Below are 24,423 nucleotides of genomic sequence, written 5' to 3'. Positions count from 1 at the left end.
TGAGCATGGGAGATCTTGCCATATTCTGCTATCTTCTTCAATTTCTTTCCTCAGAGTCTTGAAATTCTTGTCCTGGAGGACATTTCCTTGCTTGGTTGGAGTTAAACCACGATATTTTATATTATTTGTGGTTATTGTGAAGGATGAGAGAGAAGTTCTTTCTTGGCCCATTTAATGTTTGTATAAAGGAGGACTGCTGATTTTATTTTTTTAGTTTTCCATGTTCATTTTGAAATGACTTAGATGATCAAGCTGCATCCGTCCCTGGTAACAAGTAGAACAGCGATCATGCCCTCTGGATATGCTTCTGACTTCTCCCTCTTTCCACATCGACTTTGAAGCTTTTGATAAACAGAAGGCATGCCCGGGAGATCCAGTGGGCTTGTGTAGAGAAGAGGTGGGAATTGTCCCATCAGGAGGTAGTTCTGATAGAAACTCCAAATCCATGTTACCCAAATCATCCTGTCTGCCCAATTCTAATCTGAACTCAAACCACAGCTTGTCCATGCCAACATTTCCTAAGAGGAGGGAGGAGCCCTTGGTGAGGATAAATAGACACCACATTTCACTGGGGAGATCAACACACCAGGCAAGTGGCAACCCTGAACATCAGGAGCCAACTGTCACAGAGGCTGGTGTCAGCTCTGCAGGTAATGCCTGGGATTCCTTGACTCCAGGGACAGAAGAAACTTTTCCAGGACTGTGTGGTACTGGCTATGGCCTACAACCTATGTTTGTGGGGCTGGGGCTAGGGCTTTGGCTGAGATATTGGGTTACAATCAGGGAGCATTTCTGGGGTTCATAAAATCTTCTCTCTGGTCTATGCTCATAGACAGGAAATGGAACCTGCTCCTCTGACCCCACGGGGTGGGGGGGGATGTTCTGAGAACTTGCCTAGCATGCATGCTGCTGTCATAGCTAGGGTGAGACACGACTGTCGCAGAGTTACTCTGGATGAGGCGACAGCTTTGTCTTGCTCACATCACAGAGGAGATGCCTGGGGGCTGGGACCCCACTTCCCCCTTAGATCCCAGAACCCCTGGACATGCAGAGGGGCTTCACCCTCTTCTAGGGAAGCAAAGAAGGCTCAGTTACTGAGCCACATCTCTTGTTGTACAAACTGAGCAGCCTCTTTTCTCTGGAAATAATTTTGGCACAAAATATTGTTTAGTGCTTCTCCAAAGAAATGGTTGCGACAGTCTGAAAGGGAAGCACAGGGTAAAGGCAGCCAGGCTGTTGACGTTCCTGGCTCATCTGCAGGCATGTCACAGCAATGGGGACAAGTGGCTTAGTGACAACACACCCTCCTCTGCTTTCTCCAGCTCCCTGTGTGCTCCTCTTATCTTCTCCCCCAGCCTTCTTCCCTTCTTTTCCTCCTTCTTTCTCTCCCTCTCCCTCCTCCTATTCCCCAACCCCTCTTCATATCTCCCTGACCCCCTTTTCCCATTTCTCTTGCCTTCCTTTCTCCAAACTTCTACTCTCCCAGTTCTCCTCTCTCCTCTCCCCTCTCCCCTCTCTTCTTCTTCCTCTGTCTCCCATTCATTTACCATCCACCTTCACCTTTACACTGACTAAATGGTCAGAGGCTAAAGGTACATAACCATGACTGCAAGTTTTCAATGATAGTCCATTAGGATGCCTGTGGCCCCCCACGCTGGGTGTATAGAGGAGATGGACCCCTAGACATTCTCAAGAACCACTCCCAATGCCCACAACAAGCCAGCCACTTACTAATAATGTAACCTGGACCCCGCCAAGCTGCACAGAGAGGTCCATGCATTTGCTTGCTACCTCACAGACAACATGAAATCTGCTCCAGATGTCAGAGACTGATAGCACTCATTCTCCTTCCCACCAGGAGGCCTTCCAAGCCTGAGGTACAAAGTACCATGATGTTCCCTGGTAGGGCTGAAAGAACCTTCCCCTCTGTGTCCTTCCACTGCCCGTTCTTATGGACCCAGGATTTCTGTACTGTGCCAGATAACTCTCCTGCTGCCTCTCAACTAATCCTCCCCACACCTAGCTTCATGCACCAAATGAACTCAGGGACCTTAAGATTTCTCAAACTTGTCACCAAAGGACTAAGATAGGACCTGTGATAAAAAACTGCTCTGAGGTTCCTGAGTTCAATCTAGGAGGGGGCAGCTGGAGATGGCACAAGTGCAGACAGGTTCACACCCATCCCCCACTCCTATTCTGGCTTGCTCTGTGAACTTAACATGTCCCTTCAAATCTCTGGATCTTGGTTCACTACTATGAAAATTGGTTTCTGCAACAGCATGTCCTCCATGGTAGCAGCGAGCACATGATAGAGTACTTACATCTGAGTGCCCAGAGCATCTCCCATGGGCAGTCACAGAGGCAGGAAGGGCACTAGAGCATGATACAGTGCAGGCCACGTGGGAGAACTAGGAGATGATCAGAGCACCAGCTGGTCCTCCAGACTCAAAGGATGCTTTCCTTTCAGCCAGGAGAACAGATAAGATGGCCTTCATTGCAGCTCTGGGGATCTTGATGGCTGGGATCTGTCCTGCTGTCCTCTGCTTCCCAAATGGCACATTGGGAAGGAACACTGCAGTCCAAGAAGACCAAGACAACGGGACACAAGTGGACAGTCTCACACTGGCCTCCATCAACACTGATTTTGCTTTCAGCCTTTACAAGGAGCTGGCTTTGAAGAATCCAGATAAAAATATTGTCTTCTCCCCACTTAGTATCTCAGCTGCCTTGGCCATTGTGTCCCTGGGAGCAAATGGCAACACCTTGCAAGAGATTCTAGAAGGTCTCAAGTTCAATCTCACAGAGACCCCTGAAGCAGACATCCACCTGGGCTTTAGGCACCTCCTACACATGCTCAGCCAGTCAGGGAAGGAGGAACAGATCAACATAGGCAGTGCCATGTTTATTGAAAAGCACCTGCAGATCCTGGCAGAGTTCCAGGAGAAGGTAAGGTCTCTGTACCAGGCTGAGGCCTTCACAGCAGACTTCCAGCAAGCTGATGAGGCCAGAAAGTTCATCAATGACTATGTGAGGAAAGAGACCCAGGGGAAGATCCAGGAACTGCTCTCAGACCTGGATGAGAGGACATCTATGGTGCTGGTGAATTATATCTACTTTAAAGGTGAGAGTGGTCACTGTTGGGAGTGGAGGGAAGGAATCTTGGCTGAGTACCCGTGTCAATAGAATGACAACTGAAAAGGAGGTGCTCTAAGCCTCGTAGATATAGATGCCTAGCTTCTTGACACTCACAAGTCTCCTCAAGTGTTTCTGGGTAATGGTTGTATTTCCTGGTACATGCTAAAGAGAAGCCCTGAGCTCTCCATCTACAAGGCCTAATTATTGACTATGACTTAAACTTACTTACAAACAGAATGTCATACCTCACATGTCAGATCCTAACTGTTGGTCAGAAGCCATGGCTATTCCCTGCAAAGACAGGTTCCCTCAGGATTCCTACTGCAGGAATTTCTAAAATGTTCCTATAGCAGATGTCCATACCTGCTGGAGAGCCTCTGTCTCTAGGAAGGCTGAGGACTACTTGATCAAAAGGAGCCTAGAGAGAGTCATTAGAACAGGGAAGGTAACATAGCTCACAACTAGTGAAGAGCCCTGTGGGCAGATACTGCGCAGTACTTCTCCTCTGAGCCTTTTCTGTAATGAACTGGTCCTAGGCATGGAGAAGCAGGGACTGGGTAAGAGCCATTAGACAGGGGCAAGTATCAGCCAGGCAGTGTTCTGTGTCTGACTGCTTTGTGGAATTTTGTTTTTTGTAAAATAACTAGCCATTTAGCATGAAAAGTCAGAATTCCCAAGACACATTCCTGGTCCAAGGAGTGTGATGAGACTTGGGTGCAAGATAGATGGAGACACAGCTGGAGATGTTATAGATAACAGTACTGGGGGGAAATCCAGAGATCCCACGCCTACATCCTCCCTGATAGAGACAGGGAGCAAGGTGACAGCCCTGAAATTGGTGCCTGACAGAAGTCGTGATGTAAGCAAACCTTGGTTGGATCTGGAGCTAATTAAATTTAGTCTAGGGCAGAGGTAAGGCAGGTCTGGGATATAGGCAGAAAATCAAGGTGACAATGGAGAGAAATATAGGACAGGAGGTCAGAGCACAGGAGGACAGAGGACAGGGGGACAGTATGACCCCGGAGCTGCTGTTGGCAGGGGATGATGGAGACAGAGTGACATCCTGAAGGGTTATCCTGAAGGACATGGCTCTCTCAACTCTCCCCAGACTCAAGCTCAAGTGCTGCTTGGTGTGACGTGGGACGTGTGTCTAGGCTGCAAGATTCCAAGAGTAAGGAATAGTTTCACTATCAAGTCCCATAGTGTACATTGGTAGTGGGGACATAAACTAGAAAACGGGGCTAACCCTGAGCTGGTATCTGTGATTTGTGGAGACTTTAATAGCCCATGTATGAGATAAGGACTCATTACCCATGTCTTAGCCCACAAACTATGGATTATGAACTGCTCATCATGTTGGCGAACTCAGTCTGTGCTGTTCTGTTTCCCCTAAAACCTGTCCCACAAACCATTGCCTTCTAGGCATGGTTCCCCTGAGGAGGAAGGCAGGACCCGCAACTCTCCCCAAGCTCCAGTCTCACCACCTTCCTTCTGGTCTCTCTTACACAGTCCACCTCAGATCCCTAACTGTGTCAGGAACTCAAGTAGCTAAGCTGAGGTTTTCAGGTTTCCCTATCCAAACCATACCTGGAGAAAATTCTCATATCTATCAGGTTGATCAACTACCAAGCTTTATCCAAATCAGCATATGCCACACTAAGGGACACTGAGTGACTGAAGATGGATGGATTGCTGTCACAACTCAGAAGCTGAGCATAGATGGGGAGGAGGTGGGGTGTTTGTACTGTTGTAATAACATGATTATTTGCCTCATCTTTAGGCAAATGGAAGATGCCCTTTGACCCCCGTGTCACATTAAAGTCTGAGTTCTACTTGGATGAGAAAAGGTCTGTTAAGGTGCCCATGATGAAAATTGAGGACCTGACCACACCCTACTTCCGGGATGAGGAACTGTCCTGCTCTGTGGTGGAGCTGAAGTACATAGGAAATGCCAGCGCCCTGTTCATCCTCCCTGACCAGGGCAGGATGCAGCAAGTGGAAGCCAGCTTGCAACCAGAGACCCTGAGGAAGTGGAAGGACTCTCTGAGGCCCAGGTGCGTGTCCTCAGGACCCAGAACTAGCCTGGATCCCTTTTATGCCCTCCGCCTGAAGCCCAGTGTCCCTGTACCTCAGAGTCTCACTAGTACCCAATGTAATGGTGGACAGTCCCCAGGGAACAGGTGGACTTGTGTTTAATTTTCCTCTGCTGATTATGTATTTTGGAACCTGAGTTGCTGTCCATTTTATTGTTCATAAGATGAGATCAGCTAGAACAAGTAGCTACCGTTTGTTCCCTCTAACAGGCTGTAAGTTAGACGGAATCTAGAATGAATTGGAAGGCAGAGGGAATTGTGATTGACAGATGACCTCTGAGATTCACCTGTGTCATCTGGAGCCATCTCATCCTCTCAACACTCATCATTCACCATACATGGAATGAGACTTGAAGACCTACTATGTGCCATCTGATATAGACTCTGAAAGTACATCAGAGACTGAAGTACAAATGTACCCTTGTGGCTCCTCTTGTAATTGGGGAAGAAAGAGTGTAGGAATGAAAGTTAAATTAATCATCGTTTCGTAGGTTAAAATGTGAGAAAGGATGAAGTTAAGAAAGAGAGTATCCAAGATCAGGAAAGCTGGAGTCTGATGCAGTGAGCAATTTTAAATAGAAGGCTCGTTAGAAGAGGTTTTAGGGTTGCCATGCCAGGGGAGGATTGAATTTGTGGATCTAAAAGGAAAGCATCCTCAGTCAAGGAACAACTAGCACCAAGTGTTGCTATAAATACTCTTGGGTGCTGATGGATAATTAATGCATGAGGAAGAGCAAAGTCAAGTTGTCTAGGCATGGGTGGATAGAGGACTTCACTCTAGGGAGAGGGCTGCCTGTGGAGGGGAGCCCCAGCTCTATGGTGGATTGAGGGAGTCATGGAGTCCAGGGACTCTTACATTGCTATTTTTTATTCTCAGGAAGATCGATTTGCTTTACCTGCCCAAGTTCTTAGTCTCCACTGACTACAGCCTGGAGGATGTCCTTTCAGAGCTGGGCATTAAGGAAGTCTTCTCCACACAGGCTAATCTGAGTAGGATCACGGGGACCAAAGACCTGAGTGTCTCTCAAGTAAGACAAAAAACACAGGGTGCTTTGCCTTGGATCCTGAATGTGGACAGTGAAAGGCATGTGGGCATGTTTGGACAGTACATGTGTGAGAACTCCTACATTTCTGATGTTCCATAACAAATGTCCATCCTCTTCCCCTGTACATAAGATCACCAGGAGACCACTGTGGGGAAGGGCCTATACTTGCTTTATAGAACCATGGATACCAACCTGTGCTGCACAGCAGGTCACCCACAATACACTGCAGGGCCTCCCACAATACACTGCAGGGTCACCCACAATACACTGCAGGGCCTTTTACAATACACTGCAGGGCCTTTTACAATACACTGCAGGGCCACCACAATACACTGCAGGGTCGCCCACAATACACTGCAGGGCCTTCCACAATACACTGCAGGGTCACCCACAATACATTGCAGGGCCTCCCACAATACACTGCAGGGTCACCCACAATACACTGCAGGGCCTCCCACAATACACTGCAGGGTCACCCACAATACACTGCAGGGCCTCCCACAATACACTGCTGGCCAAATCACTTCCAGCTTTAGCTTCTCTACTGCAGAGCTGGGACAGGACTTCTTGACCAGCACACAGAATATTAACAGCAAAAGTGATAACAAGGAATCTATGGTAGTTCTGAGGAAAACCCCAAGAACAGGAAAGAGGATGCCTTCTACCCTCATACTGCATCCCTAAGGTGCACAGCCTGTCACTGACCAATGTTCTGTCCAGTGCCCACTCAGAGCCCTGGGTTCAGATCTGTACCAGCAGGACAATGGTAGTCTGGGAATGTGAAGCCTGCCCTGTGCATTGCTGTTATAAATCCCAAAGAGGCTGGAGCAGGAGGTATGGGGAGATCAGACCTGCACTGGCTGCCAACACCCTAGCTGTTCCCTCTGAAGAAGTTGGGAGGCTGGCTGTGAGGAAACTCCTGCCATTGCCGGCTCCTGTCCTCCTGTTGTAGTGGTTTGAGGACATCATGAACACTGAGCAGACACAGGGCGTGCCTCATCTTATATCCTGAGTAGAGATTTGGAAATCCTGGATTGGAGCTCAGGGAAGGAACAAGGAAATTCCCCAGCAGTGAGGCCAGCGCTCACTGCTTGCTCCAGACCCCTCTCCTGCCCTCCGTGGTCTCCACTGAGTGATGTGTTTCTCTCCCCACAGGTGGTCCACAAGGCTATGCTGGAAGTGGCTGAGAAAGGCACAGAAGCAGCTGCTGCCACAGGAGTCAAGTTTGTCTTTCGTAGTGGCAGAGTACCAACGATGACTGTGAGGTTTGACAGGCCATTCCTCATGGTTGTCTCTCACACAGGTGTTGAGTCTATCCTCTTTATGGCCAAAGTCGCCAACCCCAATTGAACCTAAAGCTCTCAAGTTCTGATGATTCTGCCCAGGACCCTGAGACAGAGCCTGCATGTAGATCTCTGTGTACTTCTTGGAAATCATGCTCTGATCGACTGTTGGAAAGGTGGCTTAGACAGTGGCATTGACTGTCTCTGTGGTTGCCACATGCACAGGAGCCTTTGAACTGTCAGTGTCAGGCCCTCAGGCCTCTTGGGAGCATCTGCGCATATTTCTGAACCTGGAATCTGTCTTTACTCCTCTTCCCTGGTGACTCCTCCTTATGTGTCTGTACCCCAAACCTAGGCATTGGAATACAGCCAGTCCCGGCATAGGCTCTGAGCACATCTGCCTTCAGCGTCCACAGTCTTGATGGGACCATGTTGACCTGTTGGCCAACCCATGAGAATCAGACCCAGGACTGAGAGGGGAACCTACTGCACTGAATGCCATTCCAGCATCTCAGGACACCTGGTGCCATGCTCTTAGGTTGTGCTTTCCCCTCTGCAGACATTGGCACTCAGTGCCCCTTGCAGGGTCCCCTGACCCTGCCTCCAGCTGGCACAGAGTTGGAGCCCAAACTCCTGAAGCTGCATAGAACCTGGGGGTCAGACCAGCTCCTCTCCCCCTAGCACTGCTACTCAGTGTAGAGTAGTAGCCTCCCTCTAAGCGCCCAGTGACCCAACTTCACACAAAAGATGAGCACCACCAACCAAAATGAAGAGGTAGGAGCAAAGGACGAACAAACATACACCTGCACAGAGTGCCCAGGCAGTGTCCCCTCAGCTTCTGTCGGGAGGGGTTGCCTTTAGTGACAACAGGGACATAGAGATTGTCACTCACTCTGTGACTCCTGTCATGGCCCTCCGACCTACATGCTATTCACAGTCCCTTTATGGATGAGAAAACTGAGGCACAGAACAGCTTAGCCATCTCCTTGTGACCAGACAGGTAGACATTATGACCGATGAGATGCTCTTCCCAGTGTCTCCCAAGTTGTGACTGTTCATGAGGCATCGCTGTGGTGGACAGGTGGATGATGAAACAGGGCTCTGGCACTTCCCAGAGAAGAACCAAATGGACCATGGATCAGGTGACATCTCTGCTGAGGTGGATATGAGAGGGAAGAGAAGGTGCTCAGATAACCAGAGACGATTTTGTGGCAGGGCAAAGAACAATGGAGCCATTTCTGAGGGTCTGAGAGGAAGGGGATTTCTGGAACAAGAGAGTAGAGTGGTGGTGGATTGGAAGAGGTAGGAGTGGCCACATGGTTCCTTGAGGGTTCTGAGATAATTCAGAGCCACAGAGAGCATTGGAGGGGTGAGACAACGTTTCTCACTTGGGAAAAATACTCTATGAGGTTACAATGCAGAGAACTGAGGTGTGAGAGGTGAGGAGTGCCACTGAGGGCAGTGTTGGGGAACATCAGGCCACAGCTGGGGAGGAGAGTAGATGACTCAGCTCACAGGATGAGCTGGCTTGTCGTCTCTATGGAGGAGGAGAGGAGGTGAAGGTGCAGGTTGGGGCTCCTGCTGTTCATTGAGAATCCTCTGGGCCTGGAAACACGGCCATTGGTGGACATGGACAGGAACAGCTAGACATTCAGGTGGGGATTTGTTCGCGTCTTAAGAATCCTGAGAACACCCACTGAGCAGTGGACATGAGGTCATCAGAGAATTGGAGCCTGGTGGCCCACAGTCAGGACCCCAGTCCCCAGTGAGCACTGAGGTACCCTTCCCTGATGGCCATGAGATGAGAGAAGAGGACTCACCTATTGAAACAATCAAATGTCCCAACAGTCTTCCCAATGCATCTGTTAGGCATCACCCTGAGACTGGGATACCAAGTGCACTCCATGAGTTCTGACAAGCCCCAGCTGTGTCCATCCTTCCTTCCTGGATTCAGCCTGGGTATCTAAGGAGCCTGATGCTGAATACATCTCCATTTGGTGGGATGGTTCTGGAACTTGTGGCCAAATCTGAGTCCATCTAGGTCTAGGACCTAGATATCAGGGTTTACTTCTCCTCATTCCCTGGATGTTGAGGATTTCTCCTCTCTTGTCCATCAATTGTGGCCTTGGTGATGAACCCTCCAAAGGGAGAGGCCCAGTGTCAATCAACGTAACCATCTATGGTGGGGGAGGATAGGTGCCCAAAACCACTGCACTTCACTGAGACCTTCTTGCATGGTTCAGTGGTTCCCAGATGCCAAATGTCCATTTTATACTATTTTAACATTGGTAAGTGGCCATTGGGAGGATGGGATGGCAGCCTCAAAAAGAAAATCTGTGCATCTTGTCCTTCCTTCCTTGCTTCTGCCACATGGCTGGCCAGGTCAATTACTATTGGGACACATAGTCATTTTGTGACTTTGCCCAAATTACAGGGGGTAAGTGCCAAGTTCTCATGTCTACATACGAGAGAATTCTATGATGGAGCATCATGGGATAGAAAGTAATGGTGGGGACAATAAATATAATAACTGTCGAGGATCTTGTTTCCTCTTCTACCCTCACCCTTTCTAACACCCCTTCAGCCACATGAGAAACTTGTACCAGAATTCAAGCATATGAAGAACAATTTGTCCCTCCAGGTGATGTGTGGTTGGCATAGCCCAGGAGGTCACTAAAGTCGCTTCCACCAGACTCAAGATTAACCACCCTGCAGAGAATGCTGTCATCCAATGTTTGTTCAACCAGTCCTCCAGTGGCCATGCTCTCCCCAAATACTAGGACATTCACTCTCAGGGAATATTTGTCACCCTCAGGAAGGTATGCAAGTTGGAAATTTCCAAGCAGAATGTACTAGGCTTCACACAACAGACCCCTCAGGCCCAGCCTATGCTCTGCAGTGCAAACCGTAGGCTCAGATGCTGTGCTCCAAAATAAGGCCAGGACAAAGTGTCTAAGGGTAATTAAACACATATGTATGGGTCCCCAGGGGGCAACCACTATGAACTGCCTGGTCTGCAAATCACCACTGTGCTTTCTGTCCCTAAAACCATACAGCCCAACTCCAGAGTCTTCAGATATGATGACCAAGGAGAGACAATATAGAGAGAGTTTGTCTGTTGGCCTCTGGTCACCATGAGAGCACATCTGGGATAACCCACTGAGAGATGCAAGAGTTTGGATGAATTACAGATTCAGAGAGTTCATTCCAGGGTTTGCTGGTTCCTTTGCTTTGGTATGGAAGCCAGTCAAGCTCTGAGCATTGAAAGGCACTATCAAGAGACTGGGGGCTGGGGACTTGGCTGGGTGGGTGGGTAAAGTGCTGAACCCTCATGCCTAGGGGACCTTAGTTTTATTCCCTGAAACAGAAGCACAAAAGTGTGGTAATTGTAGAGAGCCTTATTGAGGCGCCATGCCACCTGGCAGGAACTTGGCATCCATCAATGTAAAGTTCCTCTCCCAGCCTTTGAGCGGGAACTCCTGTGTTAGCCATAAGCCCCTCCAACTAGGGTGGAGCGCTCAGACCAAGGTGAAGACTATTGTTCTTCAAGGACCTGCAGTTTCCTGAGAAACACTAGCCACCCGTGGAGCAACTGACATTGTATGTTCTGACTATTATAACTAAGATGACCTTGCCTTTGCTGATTCAATTCATCCTCTTGCTCCTGCTATATCAGGGTCCAATAAAACTCATTTCATTGAATTCATCCAACTGAGCAGCATGTCTCCAAACCTCAGGTGTGTCACAGGAAAAGGGTGACCACAAAGCTCTTCAAATGTGCTGGTGCCCCTCTCACCACTTTTCCTGTTACGAGATTAGTGAAGAGCATCCCTTCTGGGACGTCCCATCGGGAAGGATTGGGTTCTACACAGCATACCCACACTACCATTACAATTTCTCTGAGCCTAAAAACCCCTTCATCAGCACTAAGCCAAGAAGTGTCAGGCATCTCCAACTCCCTTTCAGTATGCCTGTCTTTTGACAAATGCTTCAGATATCTATATTTTTAAATTAGCACCTTTTAACTCTATGAGTTTCCCAATTAAACTAGAATCTCTACTACCTGAGCCCATATCAATATCCTCAGTCTGATCCAGTTTAACATTCCTTTCACCATTACCCCACACTCTAAAAATCTATTCCCACAAATTCTCCAGCCTTCTGCTTCACTCAATTGATTCCCTGGCTAGATTATATAAACACAAGCTAGAGTAATCAGAAAGAGGGAACCTCAACTAAGAAAATGTTTCAAACAATAAGACGAGGTTGTAGGCAAGACTGTGGAGCATTGTCTTAATTAATAATTATTGGTGGCAGGCCCAGTGCATTATGGGAGGGGCCATCATTGGGCTAGTGGTCCTAAGTACAATAAGAAATCAAACTGAGCAGGCTATGGGAAGCAAGCCAGTAAGCAGCACCCTTCTATGGCTTCAGCACCAGCTCCTGCCTCCAGAGTCCTGCCCTGCTTAATTACTTGTCCTGACTTCCTTCAATGATGAACAATGATGTGGAAGTGTAAACCAAATAAATCAAATAAATCCTTTCCTCTCCAACTTGCCTTTTGGTCACGGTGTTCCATCACATCAATAGAAACCCTAACTAAGACAACTAGCAAACTCACTGAGCTCCTTAGTAGTATCTTTAACAGGCCCCGCCCCCCAAAACACAGGAGGCCTCCAGACCTTTGCACAACTAATCCATTGTGGAAGCACCAATCAGGCTATGAAATTCAGCATGCAGACAGCATCACCAACCAAATTGAAAACAAAGACCTAATTTATCGAAAATACAGTTTTGGGGAAAAAAATCTCTAAAAGTACTAACCTTTCTTCTTGGTTTCTATTGTTCTGATTCTGGCTAAATGTTCTTGTTAACTGAAGTATGTCATCCCAGGATGTGGTTTTTCTGCTTAAAAGTTCACCCTGAGAAAGGCTTATGGATACAGTGTCATCCCAAACACCCACTGTAGTCTCCAGCCAGCTATAAAGACTTTCTACTTGCTTCATCCAGTGTCCAAATACACTTCTCTGCTAGATTACCATAGCGTTAGAGCACCTCCCCATAGACTGCGCTTCCTACCTCTCTTCTAGGAGCCTACTTAGCCTTAAGGCTGGCTATAGACAGGTCTAGAACAGACTATGGGTGGTCCCTAAGAGACAACAGGATTGTCTTGCCTGGTATCTCTTTTCGAGAAAGTCATTTCTGGTTTAGTAGACTGAAGTGCAAAGTTCTGGTTTGTTTGAAAAGTCATTTGTGTCAAAGGTTGTTTTGCTGGGACGCACAGGTGAAAGGATGCTTGCATGGAACAGACACACATGAAAAGGTGTGTCTGAAGCAGACACAGGTGACAGGATGTTTGGATACAGCAAACAAGTGAAAGAATCGCTGATTAAAGAATATAAGGAAGACCCCACAGACAGAGAGAGATGAGCACTGAGCCTTGGTTTGGTTGGCTCCACCGTGTTATTCTTCACTAATGACACGCCTGTATATGGTCACCTTATATAAGACTGTTGAGCTCAGCTTGTGGTATCATAGCTTGTGAGGCAGCTTGCTGTTCTGTGGCCTTGCATCAGTCTGGTTGGCAAGCCTTGAGGTTTCTTCAGGATTGAACATCAGCTGCTGATTCATGCCTGGTGTCTGCCTGCCTAGAGGACTGGTCTGCAGCTGAGTCATATTTTGTGCTTGCTACAGGACATGTTTTACAGTGTATATAAGATTTAAGATACAGGACCTTATTCTTAATTACAAATAAAAACCTCAACTTGCAAGGAATTAACACAGGACAAACAGGAACTACTTCTTAAAACTGTCATTAAGTGCAAACAGGAAGTATTAATCCCACCATCTGACAATAAAACCACGACCACAAATTAAAGCCAATAGAAAGAATTAGTGGTGGCATAATGATTACATAGTGGACATGTGGGCGAGCTTTGGCCAGGTCCGCGTCTGGGTTCCCAGAAAATGAATACTCGTCACAATTTGCAGCAGCTTAAAATGGCAAAGCCCAAAATTCACCACATTTCCCATCAGATGGAATTAGGGGCAAGTGCACATCCTGGAGTCTTCCCTGCCTGTCAACCTCCTGCCAGCATCCAATAAGGGCAAGCACGCGCCCTGACATGGCTCCTGCCCAAGCACCCCTTGCGCACATGTGACCAAGCACATCCAGTGCAGGTGGGTCAAACAAACATAAGGCAGACAAACAGGACTTTGTTCTTGACGGTCTCAACTGCAAACAGAACCATTAACCTGCAAGGTTTACTTTTCACGGTTTGGTCTCATTAAATTACAAGGACTTAACACAGGACAAAAAGGATTTTATTCTACAACTACAAACAGATATTTGCTTTATTTACATTTCAAATGTTATCCCCTTTCCTCATCCCCCTCCGCCCCCTCACCCCTGAAAAACTCCCTATCCCATTCCCCTTCCCCCCGCTCACCAACCCACAAACTCCCACTTCCCTGACCTAGAATTCTCCTACCCTAGGGCATTGAGCCTTCACAGGACCAATGGCCTCTCCTCTCATTGATATCTGAAAAGGTCATCCTTTGCTACATATGTAGCTGGAGTCATGGCTCCTTCCATGTGTATTCTTTGGTCGGGGATTTAGTCCCTGGGGTACCCAGTCTGCGGGTACTGGTTGGTTCATATTGTTGTTCCTCCTATGGGGCTGCAAACCCCTTCAGCTCCTTGGAGCTAGAGAAAGAATACAACTACAAACAGAAACTTATCCCTAACTCTCTAACCTAAATACAGAAAGCTTAACCTACAGTATATATTGTTCCTCATTTGGTCTCAAACTAATGGGCTCCACTAGTCCTCACCAACCTCTTGACTGAGGTCCTGAGAGAGGGGTTCTTTTTTTTTTTTAAGAAATACATCTTCCGCTGGGTGGTGGTGGCACACACCTTTAATCCTAGCACTTGGGAGGCAAAGGCAGGCAGATTTCTGAGTTCAAGGCCAGACTGGTCTACAGAGTGAGTTCCAGGACAGTCAGAGCTACACAGAGAAACCCTGTCTTGAAAAAACAAAAACAAAAAAACAAAAGAGTCATTAAAAGAAATACATCTTCCTTTTAAAGATTCATTTATTTTATCTATATGAATACATTATCTCTGTCTTCAAACATACCAGAACTGGGCATCAGATCCCATTACAGATGGTTGTGAGCCACCATGTGGTTGCTGAGAATAAAACTCTAGGCCTCTGAAAGAGCAGCCAGTGTTCTTAACCACTGACCCATCTCTCCAGCCCCGAGAAGAGGGGTTCTTGAATGCTGCTCCAAAGCAGCAGAGTGGGGGCAGCATGGTATAAGTCTACCATCTACATAATGGTTTAAGCTGCTGGGGGACAAGGTTGAGAGAAAGGTCATTGGACAGAGCCTTGTTGAAGTAATGGGGACTGAATCAGATCCCCTAGGGCAGATAGTCCAAGTAAGATGAGGTGTTGTTATCTGGGTGTGAAAGAAAGATACTGTCTCCTTAATGTACAGCAGTAAAGAGAGAAGTCGAAGAAGAGTGTGGGAAAGAGGAGCATGAGGGTTAGGCACCACTGGGGGTGAGTGGGGGAAGAAGGATGCTGTGCTGATGATGCCGAGGTCCTCAACATGGGATAGGAAGTATGCTGTGATGATGATGCCGAGGTCCTCAACGTGGGATAGAAAGGATGCTGTGCCGATGATACTGAGGTCCTGAGCATAGGATGGGAAGGATGCTGTGCTGATGTTGAGGCCCTGGGCATGGGATAAGAAGGATGCTGTGCCAGTGATATTGAGGTCCTGGGCATGGAATAGGAAGGATGCTGTGCTGGTGAGGCTAAGGTCCTGAGCATGGGCAGTAAAACCTGTCAGTCTTTGGAATGGGCAAGGCAGGGTTGATAAAGGCTAAAAGAGTATGCTTGAGAGCACCTCTATTAAGCAGGGACTGTAGGAGAGGTTTTAAGCCTTGTACAGAGTGATATAGGGGTAAAGGTAGGGTCCTAAAGTAGCATTTTAATGGGGGTACTGATGGGAACCCTCTGAAAGAGGAACGATATTCTGTATTTTGGGATCAGTGAGGAAGTGTGGAAGAGAATAAGTTAAAGGTTTAGTAGGAGTCAGTGACAAAGAGGCTCTTCAGAGTTTAGGAGAGGGAAAATACTGGAAGGAGCTGGATGAACATAAGAAGTAAAAGAGGGGCTGAAGAGATGGCTCAGCAAGTAAGAGCACTGACTGCTCTTCTAGAAGTCCTGAGTTCAAATCCCAGCAACCACATGGTGGCTCACAACCATCTGTAATGGGATCTGATGCCCTCTTCTGGTGTGACTGAAGACAGCTACAGTGTGTTCATGTAAATACAGTAAATCATAAAAGAGGGGGGGGGGTAAAAGGAAGAAAGGAAAAGTATGATTTGGCCATGATATTTCTGCCCAACAGAGAGGTTGGGAAATGCATCATAAAGAGGGGAGAGCAGTACTCTATTTAGGATATGGCCATTCCTGACAGGACAGATACAGATGCAGACAGTTCCTGTCAGCACCAAGCATATGTTTATTAATATGTAAGATTCCCTAGAGAAACTGGGAGGATGGACATAGAGTTCCTCAGTTCTTTCTGAAATGACTTAGACAGTCCCGGACAAATGTTAGCTGCAGCCGTCCTGAGACAAGCAGGGCAGAGATTGTGTACTCTCCTTTTTTGCTTCTGACTTCTCCCCCTTTGCACGTCGACTTTGAAGCATTTGATAAACAGAAGACATGACCAGCATATCAGTGGGCTTCTGTAGAACAGAAGTGGGGAGTTTCCCATCAGGAGGTAGTTCTGAAAGAGACTATAAATCCATGTTACCAGAAATCACCCAATCTGTCCATTTCCAGTCTGAGCACAGAGGACAGCTTGTTCACGCCAGCATTTCCTAAGAGGAGGGAGGAGCCCTTGGTGGGAATAAATAGGCTTTAGTGTGCCTGGGGAGAAAAACACACCAGGCAAGCAGCAACCCTGAACATCAGGAATCACGGAGGCTGGCAACTGGCTGGTATCAGCTCTGCAGGTAATGCCCGCTAGACTCCAGGGACTGAGAAGGAACCGTCCCAGGACTGTGTGGTTCTGGCTATGGACTGCAACCTATGTTTGTGGGGCTGGGGCTATGGCTTTGACTGAGATACTGGATTACAGTCAGGGAACATTTCTGGGGTTCATAAAATCTCTCTGGTCTGTGTCTCTTGCCTGTGGAAGATTTAGATGCAGTGCTCTATGCTCATAGACAGGAAATGGAGCCTGCTCCTCTGACTCCACAGGGGGGATGTCCTGAGAACTAGCGTGCATGCTGCTGTCATAGCTAGGACTGTGGCAGAGTCACTCTGGGGGAGGCGACAGCCATGCTCATGACACAGAGGAGATGCCTGGGGGTTTGGGACTCCATTTCCCTCTTAGATCACAGATACCATGGCCAAGCAGAGGGACTTCACCCTCAACGAGGGAAGCAAAGAAAGCACAGTCACTGAGCCGTGTCTCCGGCTGTACGAACCAAACAGCCTCTTTTCTCTGGAATAATTTTGGCACTAAGTTCTTTTATTTTTTTATTGTTTAGTGCTTTTCCAAAGAAATGGTTGCATCGATCTGAAAGTAAAATCAGCGAAGTTGCTGAGGTCCCTGGCTTATCGGCATGTCACAGTCATTTGCACAAGTGGCTTAGTGACAACACACACTCCTCTGGTCCTTCCGACTCTCCTCTCCCCTCCATCCCTTGGCTCCATCTTCCTCTCCATGACCCCCTCTCCTCCTACCTCCATGTTCCTCTTTCTTCCACTCTCACTCCTTCTTTCTTTCTCCAAACTCTTGCTCTCTCCTTTCTCTTCTTCCTCTGCCTCCCGTTCATTTACCATCCACCTTCACCTTTGGACACCTGTCCAAATGGCCAGAGGCTAAAGGCAGATGATCTTGTCTACCAGGATGGCAAGCATTCAACTATAGTCTATTAGGATGCCTGTGGCCCACACTCCAGGTGGAAATAGAGGAGATAGAGCCCTAGACATTCCTGACAACCACTCCCAATGCCCACAATAAGCCAGCCACTTACCGATAATGTAACTTGGACACCTCACCACGCTGCACAGAGAGGTTCATGCATTTTCCTGCTACCACACAGCCATCCTGACAACCAACCTGAGATCTAATCCAGGTGTCCGAGACTGACAGCGCTCATTCTCCTACCCACCAGGAGGCCTTCCAAGTCTGAGATACAAACCACCATATGGTTCCCTGGCAGGGCTGAGAGAACCTTCCCCTGCTGATCATACCAATACCTGTCCTCAGAGGGTAGTCACAGAGGCAGGAATGGCAGCAGAGCAGGGCACAATGCCAGCCATTGAGAAATAGGGAGATTTGAGTCTGGTCCTCCCAGACTCAAAGGATGTTTCCCTTTCAGATTGCAGAACAGAGAAGATGGCCTTCATTGCAGTTCTGGGACTCTTGATGGCTGGGATTTGCCCTGCTGTCCTCTGCTTACCAAAAGGCACATTGGGAAGAGACACTGCAGTCCAAGAAGACCAAGACAATGGGACACAACTGGACAGTTTAACATTGGCCTCCATCAACACTGACTTTGCCTTCAGCCTCTACAAGGAGCTGGCTTTGAAGAATCCACATAAAAATATTGTCTTCTCACCAGTTAGCATCTCAGCTGCCTTGGCCATTGTTTCCCTGGGAGCAAAGGGCAACACCACGGAAGAGATCCTAGAAGGTCTCAAGTTCAATCTCACAGAGACCTCTGAGGCAGACATCCACTCGGGCTTTGGACATCTCCTACAGAGGATCAACCAGCCAAGGGACCAGATGCAGATCAGTATAGGCAGTGCCCTGTTTATAGAAAAACACCTGCAGATCCTAGAAGAATTCGAGGACAAGGCAAGGGCTCTGTACCAGGCTGAGGCCTTCCCTGTAGACTTCCAGCAGCTTCATGAGGCCAAAGAGTTCATCAATAACTTTGTGAGGAAATACACCGAGGGGAAGATCCAGGAACTGATCCCAGACCTGGATGAGAGGACATCCATGGTGCTGGTGAATTACATCTACTTTAAAGGTGAAAGTGGTCAAGCCTGGGGAGTGGAGGGAAGGAATATTGGCTGGGTACCTGTATCAACAGGACAACTGAAAAGGAGGTGCCTAACTTATTACCCAAAGGCCTTACTTTTCCTCCTGGGATTTTTGGAAATGGTAAGGTTTGTGGTTACATAGTCAACATAAACCCTAATCTCTCCATCTAACAGAGGTGATCTGGGCTGTGACTTAGTTAAACTTAGTTACTAGCAGAAAATCATAGCCTACATATCCAGTTCTACTTGAGTGTGTAGAAGCCATGACCACTCCCTACAGAGACGATTCCCTCAGGCTGCCAGTACAGGCATTTAGAACATGCTCCTGTAGGAACTCTCCATCCCGATTGGAGAGTCTGTCTCTAGGACAGTCCAGGTGAGATGGGGAATGTTGTCCTAAGGAGGCTGACTGTCCTAATCTTAAGAGAGAAAGGAGCCTAGCCCACAGCCAGTGAAAAACCCTGCTGCTAATTACTATACAGGACCTATCCCATGAGCCTTTTCGGTAATAAGCTAGTCCTTGACACGAATAAACAGGCACCCGGTAAAAGGCATCAGAGATGGGGAAGTGTCATCCAGGCAGTGTTTGTGTTTAGTGAATGTCTACTTCATGGAATTTTGTTTTTGGAAAATAACTAGCCGCTTAGCATGAAATGTCAGAATTCCCAAGACACATTCCTGAGCCAGAGATTCTGACAAGACATGAGTATAAGATAGATGGAGACTCAGCTGGAGATGTTATAGGTAATGGTACTGGGGGTGAGGGTGGGGGATCCAGAAATCCCACACCCGCAACATCCTGCCTGATAGAGACAGTGAAGAAAGTGACAGCCCTGAAATTGATGCCTGACAGAAGTCATGATGTGACCAGGCCTGCAGTATATCTGAGACTGATTGAAGTTAGTCCAGGCCAGAGGTATGGCAAGCCCGGAGCTATAGACAGAAAACCAAGGTGGCAATGGAGAGAAATGTGGGCTAGGAGGACAATTGGACAAGAGGACAGGAAAGAGAGAAGGACAGGAGGACAGCGGACAGGAGGGCAGGATGGCCCCAGAGCTGCTGTGAGCAGGGGATGGTAAAGGCAGAGTGACATCCTGAAGGGTTAGCTTGCAGGGCATGGCTCTCTCAAGAGCCATGTCTTGAACCTTACTCACTAAGACACAGGTTCAAGTGTTGCTTGGTGTGAAATGGGATGTGTGTCTAGGCTGCAAGATGCCAAGGATAAGAAATGGTTTCACCATCAAGTCCGTCACGTGCATTGGGAGTAGGGCCACATAGTCGGAATCTGGGATAAACCTGAGCTGAACCTGGGATTTTTGGTGGTGGCCACAGCCCATGTGTGAGGTGAGGACTCGTTACCCATGTCTGAGCCCACAGTCTGTGGATTATGGACTGGTCACCATATGTGAGAACTCAGTCTAGGCTGCTCTGCTTCCCTTGAAACCTGTCCCACAAGCCATCGCCTTTCTAGACACGGCTCCCTTGAGAAAGAAGACAGCACCTTTAACTCTCCCCTGTCTCCAATCTCACCACCTTCACTCTGGCCTCTCTTACACACTCCACCCCAGATCCCTCACTGTGTCAGGAACGCAAGTAGCCAGGCTGTAGTTTTGAGATCCCGAACCAAGGCTTCCGAACCAAGGCTGAAGACCGTACTCAGTGCTAGCAGCTTGATCAACTACCTGGGATTTTCCAGTTCAGCGTATGTCACACTAAGGGACACTGAGTGACTGAAGATGCATGGATTGCTGTCACAACTCAGAAGCTGAGCATATATGGGGCGAAGGTGGAGTGTTTCCATTGTTGTTGCAATTTGATGGTTTGCTCTTTCTTTAGGCAAATGGAAGGTGCCCTTTGACCCTCGTGACACATTCAAGTCTGAGTTCTATCCGGGCAAAAGAAGGCCTGTGAAGGTGCCCATGATGAGCATTGAGGACCTGACCACACCCTACTTCCGGGATGAGAAGCTGTCCTGCACCATGGTGGAGCTGAAGTACACAGGAAATGCCAGTGCCCTGTTCATCCTCCCTGACCAGGGCAGGATGCAGCAGGTGGAAGCCAGCTTGCAACCAGAGACCCTGAGGAAGTGGAAGGACTCTCTGAGGCCCAGGTGTGTGTCCTCAGGACCCAGAACTAGCCTGGCTTCCTGTTCTGCCATCAGCCTGAGGCCCAGAGTCCCTGTATCTCTGAGTCACACTAGAACTCAGTGTAATGGTATAGAGTCCCCAGGGAACAGGTGGACTTGAGTTGAAGTTCCCTCTGCTGATTGTGTTTTGGGCCATGAGTTGCTGTCGATTATGTTGTTCACAAGATGAGATCAGCTAGAAAAAGGAGCTGAGGTTTCCTCCCTCTAACAGGCTGTAAGTGACAGGGAATCTAGAATGAGTTGGAAGGCAGAGGGAATTGTGATTGATAGGAGATTATCTCTGAGGTTCAGCTGGGCCTGTGCAGCCATCTCAGCCTATGGACACTCATTATTCACCATACACGGAATAAGACCTGAAGACCTACTATGTGCCAAGCTCTGACTTAGACCCTAAGAAGATATCTGAGAATAAAGCACAAAATTTCTTGTCCCTATTCTTAGGGGCTTTCTTGTAATTGAGGAAGAAAGAAAAGGGAAATTAAGCTAATCATTATTTAGTAAGCAAAAGGTAAGAAGTGGTGAGCTAGACAGGGGAAGTATCAGAGGATAAGGAACGCTGGAGCCTGATGCAATGTCCAATTTTAAATGGAAGGCTCATTTGGTGATGTCTGAGGGACAGCATGGCAGGGAGGGACTGCATGTGTGGATCTATGGATCTAGGAAACCAGTCTCATTCACAGAACAGCTAGCACCAAGTCAGGTGGCCTGTCCACTGTACATACTCTCAGTCATAGATGAATAATTAATGCATTAGAGAGAGCAAAGTCAAGATGTCTAGGCATGGGTGGGAAGAGGTCTTCACTCTAGGGAGATGGCTGTCTGTGGAGAGGAGCCCCAGAATCCAGGGACTCTACTTTCTCTTTCATTCTCAGGGTAATAGATGAGCTCCACCTGCCCAAGTTCTCCATCTCCACTGACTACAGCCTGGAGGACATCCTCCCACAGCTGGGCATCAGGGAAGTCTTCTCCACACAGGCTGACCTGTCTGCCATTACAGGAGCCAAGGACCTGAGAGTCTCTCAGGTAAGACAAGAAACAGGGTGTGGTTCAGCTTAGGTCCTAAATGTGGATGGTTAAGGCCATGTGGGCATGTGGGATTGGCTCATGTGTGAGAACACCTGTATTTCTATTTCCCTCATGCTGGGGAAAGCTTAATCACATCCTAGATACTCCTGCTGAGAGCATGCAGCTAGGCCCTACATTATCCCTAAGACTGAACTCACCAAGGAACCCATGATGGGGAAATACCTGTACTTGGTACTTGATAGATCACCATGGGTACCAACCTGTGCTGCACTGCATGTGCCTCCCACAATCCACTGCAAGGACAAAGCACATCCACCCTCAGTTTCTTCACGCCAGACCTGGGACAGTACTTCTATACCTGCACACAGAAGAGTGGCAGTAAATATTATAGCAAGGGACCTATGGCAGTCATGATGAAAAATCTAGGAATAGGAGAGAAAATGCTTTAGACGCTCATACTACATTCCTAAGGACACAGCGTAAAGGTACTTTGTTTAATGTCCTCCCCAGTGCCTACAGAGAGCCCTGAGCTCAGATCTGGACCACCAGGGTGTGGCTGTCTGGGAATATGAAGCCATGACCTGTGAATTGCTGGTGTATGTCCCAAGGAGGCTGGAGCAGGAGGGATGGTGACTCCTGCCCTGGCTGCCAGCACACTGACTGTTCCCTGCGGGGCTGTTGGGAGGCTGCCTGTAGGGAAACCCTGTTATCAACTCCTGTCCTCCTGTTGTAGTGGGTTAGAGGACAGCACACATTCAGACACTGAGCAGACCAGGGTGTGCCTCATCTCCCACCCTGAGCAGAGACTTGGGAAATCCAGGATTGGAGCTCAGGGAAGGAGCAGAGAAATTCCCCAGCAGTGAGGTCAGCGCTCACTGCTTGCTCCAGGCCTCTCCTGCCCTCCCTGGTCTCCACTGAGTGATGTATTTCCCTCTCACAGGTGGTCCACAAGGCTGTGCTGGACGTGGCTGAGAAAGGCACAGAAGCAGCTGCTGCCACGGGAGTCAAATTTGTCCCACTGTCTGCAAAGCTGGACCCTTTGACTATATATTTCAACCGGCCTTTCCTGGTGGCTATCTATGACACAGAAACTGAAATTATCTACTTTTTGGGCAAAATATCCAACCCCAAATGAGACTAGAACTCCCCAAGTGTTGGTACTTCTTCCCAGGAGCCAGGCATCGAGCCTGTCTGTGAATTTTGACTTCCAAGCTCTGCATGGCTGTGGCATAACTGTGTGTCAACCTCATGCTAAGATACCTGTGGGTGGTCAGTGCCATGCTCCCAGACTTCTTGGTCGCACTAGCTCATGTTGCCTGAAATTTGTCTTATCCCCTGCCCCTTCTCTCTCCCTATATCAGCCTCAACCCAGAAGCCTGGGCCCTATCGGGTAGGCTCAGTTCCAATTTCAGCTCTGGCTATGTCTCCCTTCAACTTTGGTGTCTTGAGGGGACTGTGCAAGTTTACAGGACAACACATTCGATCCAAGAGGAAAACCTGCGGCCCCGTGTCTATTGACAGTATCTGGGACCATGTGGCGCCCAGTCTGCCTCACTCTTCCCCTTCTCCAGGCTCTGCCCCCGGGCTCTGCCCCTTGAAGGATCTCCTCGCTTGTCCTCAGCTGGCACAGTCAGAGCCCTCACCTCTGCAGCTGCACGGGGCCTGTGGATCAGACCAGCTCCTCTCCCCCCGGCACTCCTACTTAGAGCAAAAAGTAGCCTTTCTTTTAGTTCCCAGCTTACCAACCTCACACCACCAACCAGAATAAAGAGGTTGGAGCAAAGAGTCAATAAACACATAACTGCATCGAATGTAACAGTGTTCTCTCAGCTCCTGTTGGCAGGGGTGACCTCTATTGACAAGAGGGACATAGAGATTGTCACTCGCACTCTGTGACTCCCGTGATGGCCCTCTGCTATTATGGGATCCTTTATGGATGAGGAAACTGAAGCACAGAGAAGCTGAGCCATTTCCCCATGACACACATCTGTACAGGGACAACAAAGCTTCACCAAGCCGAGAGTCTGTTCCCGAGGCATCACAGTGGTGGGGAGCAGGTAGATGACAAAACAAGACTCTAGACACTTGAAAGCGGGCACCCAAAGGGGCCGGGGGCCCGGATGTGAGCTCTCTTCTAAGGTCAGAGGCATAAGTATTTCTGCTCAGATGGAAGGGTGTCCTGGGACTCAGATGCCCAGGAATCACACGGTTCTGAGCTGGGACAGTGTCCAAGGGAAGGGCATCCTGAGACACGGGAGCCCAGGAACCACACAGCTCTGAGAGAACGCCTCCTCAGCAGAGCACCGCAGCTCCGGGGGAGACTATCCCTACCTGAGATGAGGAGTTAGTTCAGTGGCTTCAGCCCTCGGCTCCTTCTCTTCATTGCTTCTTTTTTCTTGGCTTCTTCTGGTGAGAGAGTCACATCAGCCTGGAATCTCATGAAAGAGATTTAGTGGAGTTTCCTGGTTGGGGAAGGATAACTTTAAGGATAGCTGCGGGGCTCTGCTCCCAGACAAAGAAGCAGTGCTTATATAGGATTTCTGAGGGGGTGAAGTTCCTCAGGGCAGAGATTTCCAGAGCGAGGATTGGTGGGATTTCAAGTTCTAAGCTTGTG

General features: G+C 48.4%; 2 protein-coding genes across 2 annotated transcripts; both read left to right on the top strand.

The window, feature by feature from the left end:
• The first annotated feature begins 2,473 nt into the window (after positions 1-2,473).
• LOC127686991 (serine proteinase inhibitor 2.4-like) lies at positions 2,474-7,730 on the top strand. The gene is made up of 4 exons (XM_052185162.1): positions 2,474-3,121; positions 4,916-5,189; positions 6,106-6,256; positions 7,430-7,730. The coding sequence occupies exons 1-4, from the start codon at positions 2,485-2,487 to the stop codon at positions 7,622-7,624; spliced, it is 1,257 nt and encodes a 418-aa protein (XP_052041122.1). The 5' UTR covers positions 2,474-2,484; the 3' UTR covers positions 7,625-7,730.
• An 8,772-nt stretch (positions 7,731-16,502) lies between these two features.
• LOC127686982 (serine protease inhibitor A3N-like) lies at positions 16,503-23,620 on the top strand. Its single transcript, XM_052185153.1, has 5 exons — positions 16,503-16,593; positions 17,971-18,624; positions 20,474-20,747; positions 21,656-21,806; positions 22,750-23,620. The coding sequence occupies exons 2-5, from the start codon at positions 17,988-17,990 to the stop codon at positions 22,942-22,944; spliced, it is 1,257 nt and encodes a 418-aa protein (XP_052041113.1). The 5' UTR covers positions 16,503-16,593; positions 17,971-17,987; the 3' UTR covers positions 22,945-23,620.
• The last annotated feature ends 803 nt before the right edge of the window (positions 23,621-24,423 follow it).

This window comes from Apodemus sylvaticus, chromosome 6, assembly GCF_947179515.1.
Source record: "Apodemus sylvaticus chromosome 6, mApoSyl1.1, whole genome shotgun sequence".
NCBI classification, from domain to species: Eukaryota; Metazoa; Chordata; class Mammalia; order Rodentia; family Muridae; genus Apodemus; species Apodemus sylvaticus.
The sequence above is the reverse complement of the archived record's forward strand: the minus strand, read 5'-3'. Positions and strand labels throughout refer to the sequence as shown.

Bases quoted from the DNA above. Each gene is read 5' to 3' on its own strand.
- LOC127686982 (XM_052185153.1), top strand. From the start codon at position 17,988: ATGGCCTTCATTGCAGTTCTGGGACTCTTGATGGCTGGGATTTGCCCT. The intron at 18,625-20,473 runs GTGAAAGTGGTC...CTCTTTCTTTAG, and splicing joins GAATTACATCTACTTTAAAG to GCAAATGGAAGGTGCCCTTT. The intron at 21,807-22,749 runs GTAAGACAAGAA...TCCCTCTCACAG, and splicing joins AGGACCTGAGAGTCTCTCAG to GTGGTCCACAAGGCTGTGCT.
- LOC127686991 (XM_052185162.1), top strand. From the start codon at position 2,485: ATGGCCTTCATTGCAGCTCTGGGGATCTTGATGGCTGGGATCTGTCCT. The intron at 3,122-4,915 runs GTGAGAGTGGTC...CCTCATCTTTAG, and splicing joins GAATTATATCTACTTTAAAG to GCAAATGGAAGATGCCCTTT. The intron at 6,257-7,429 runs GTAAGACAAAAA...CTCTCCCCACAG, and splicing joins AAGACCTGAGTGTCTCTCAA to GTGGTCCACAAGGCTATGCT.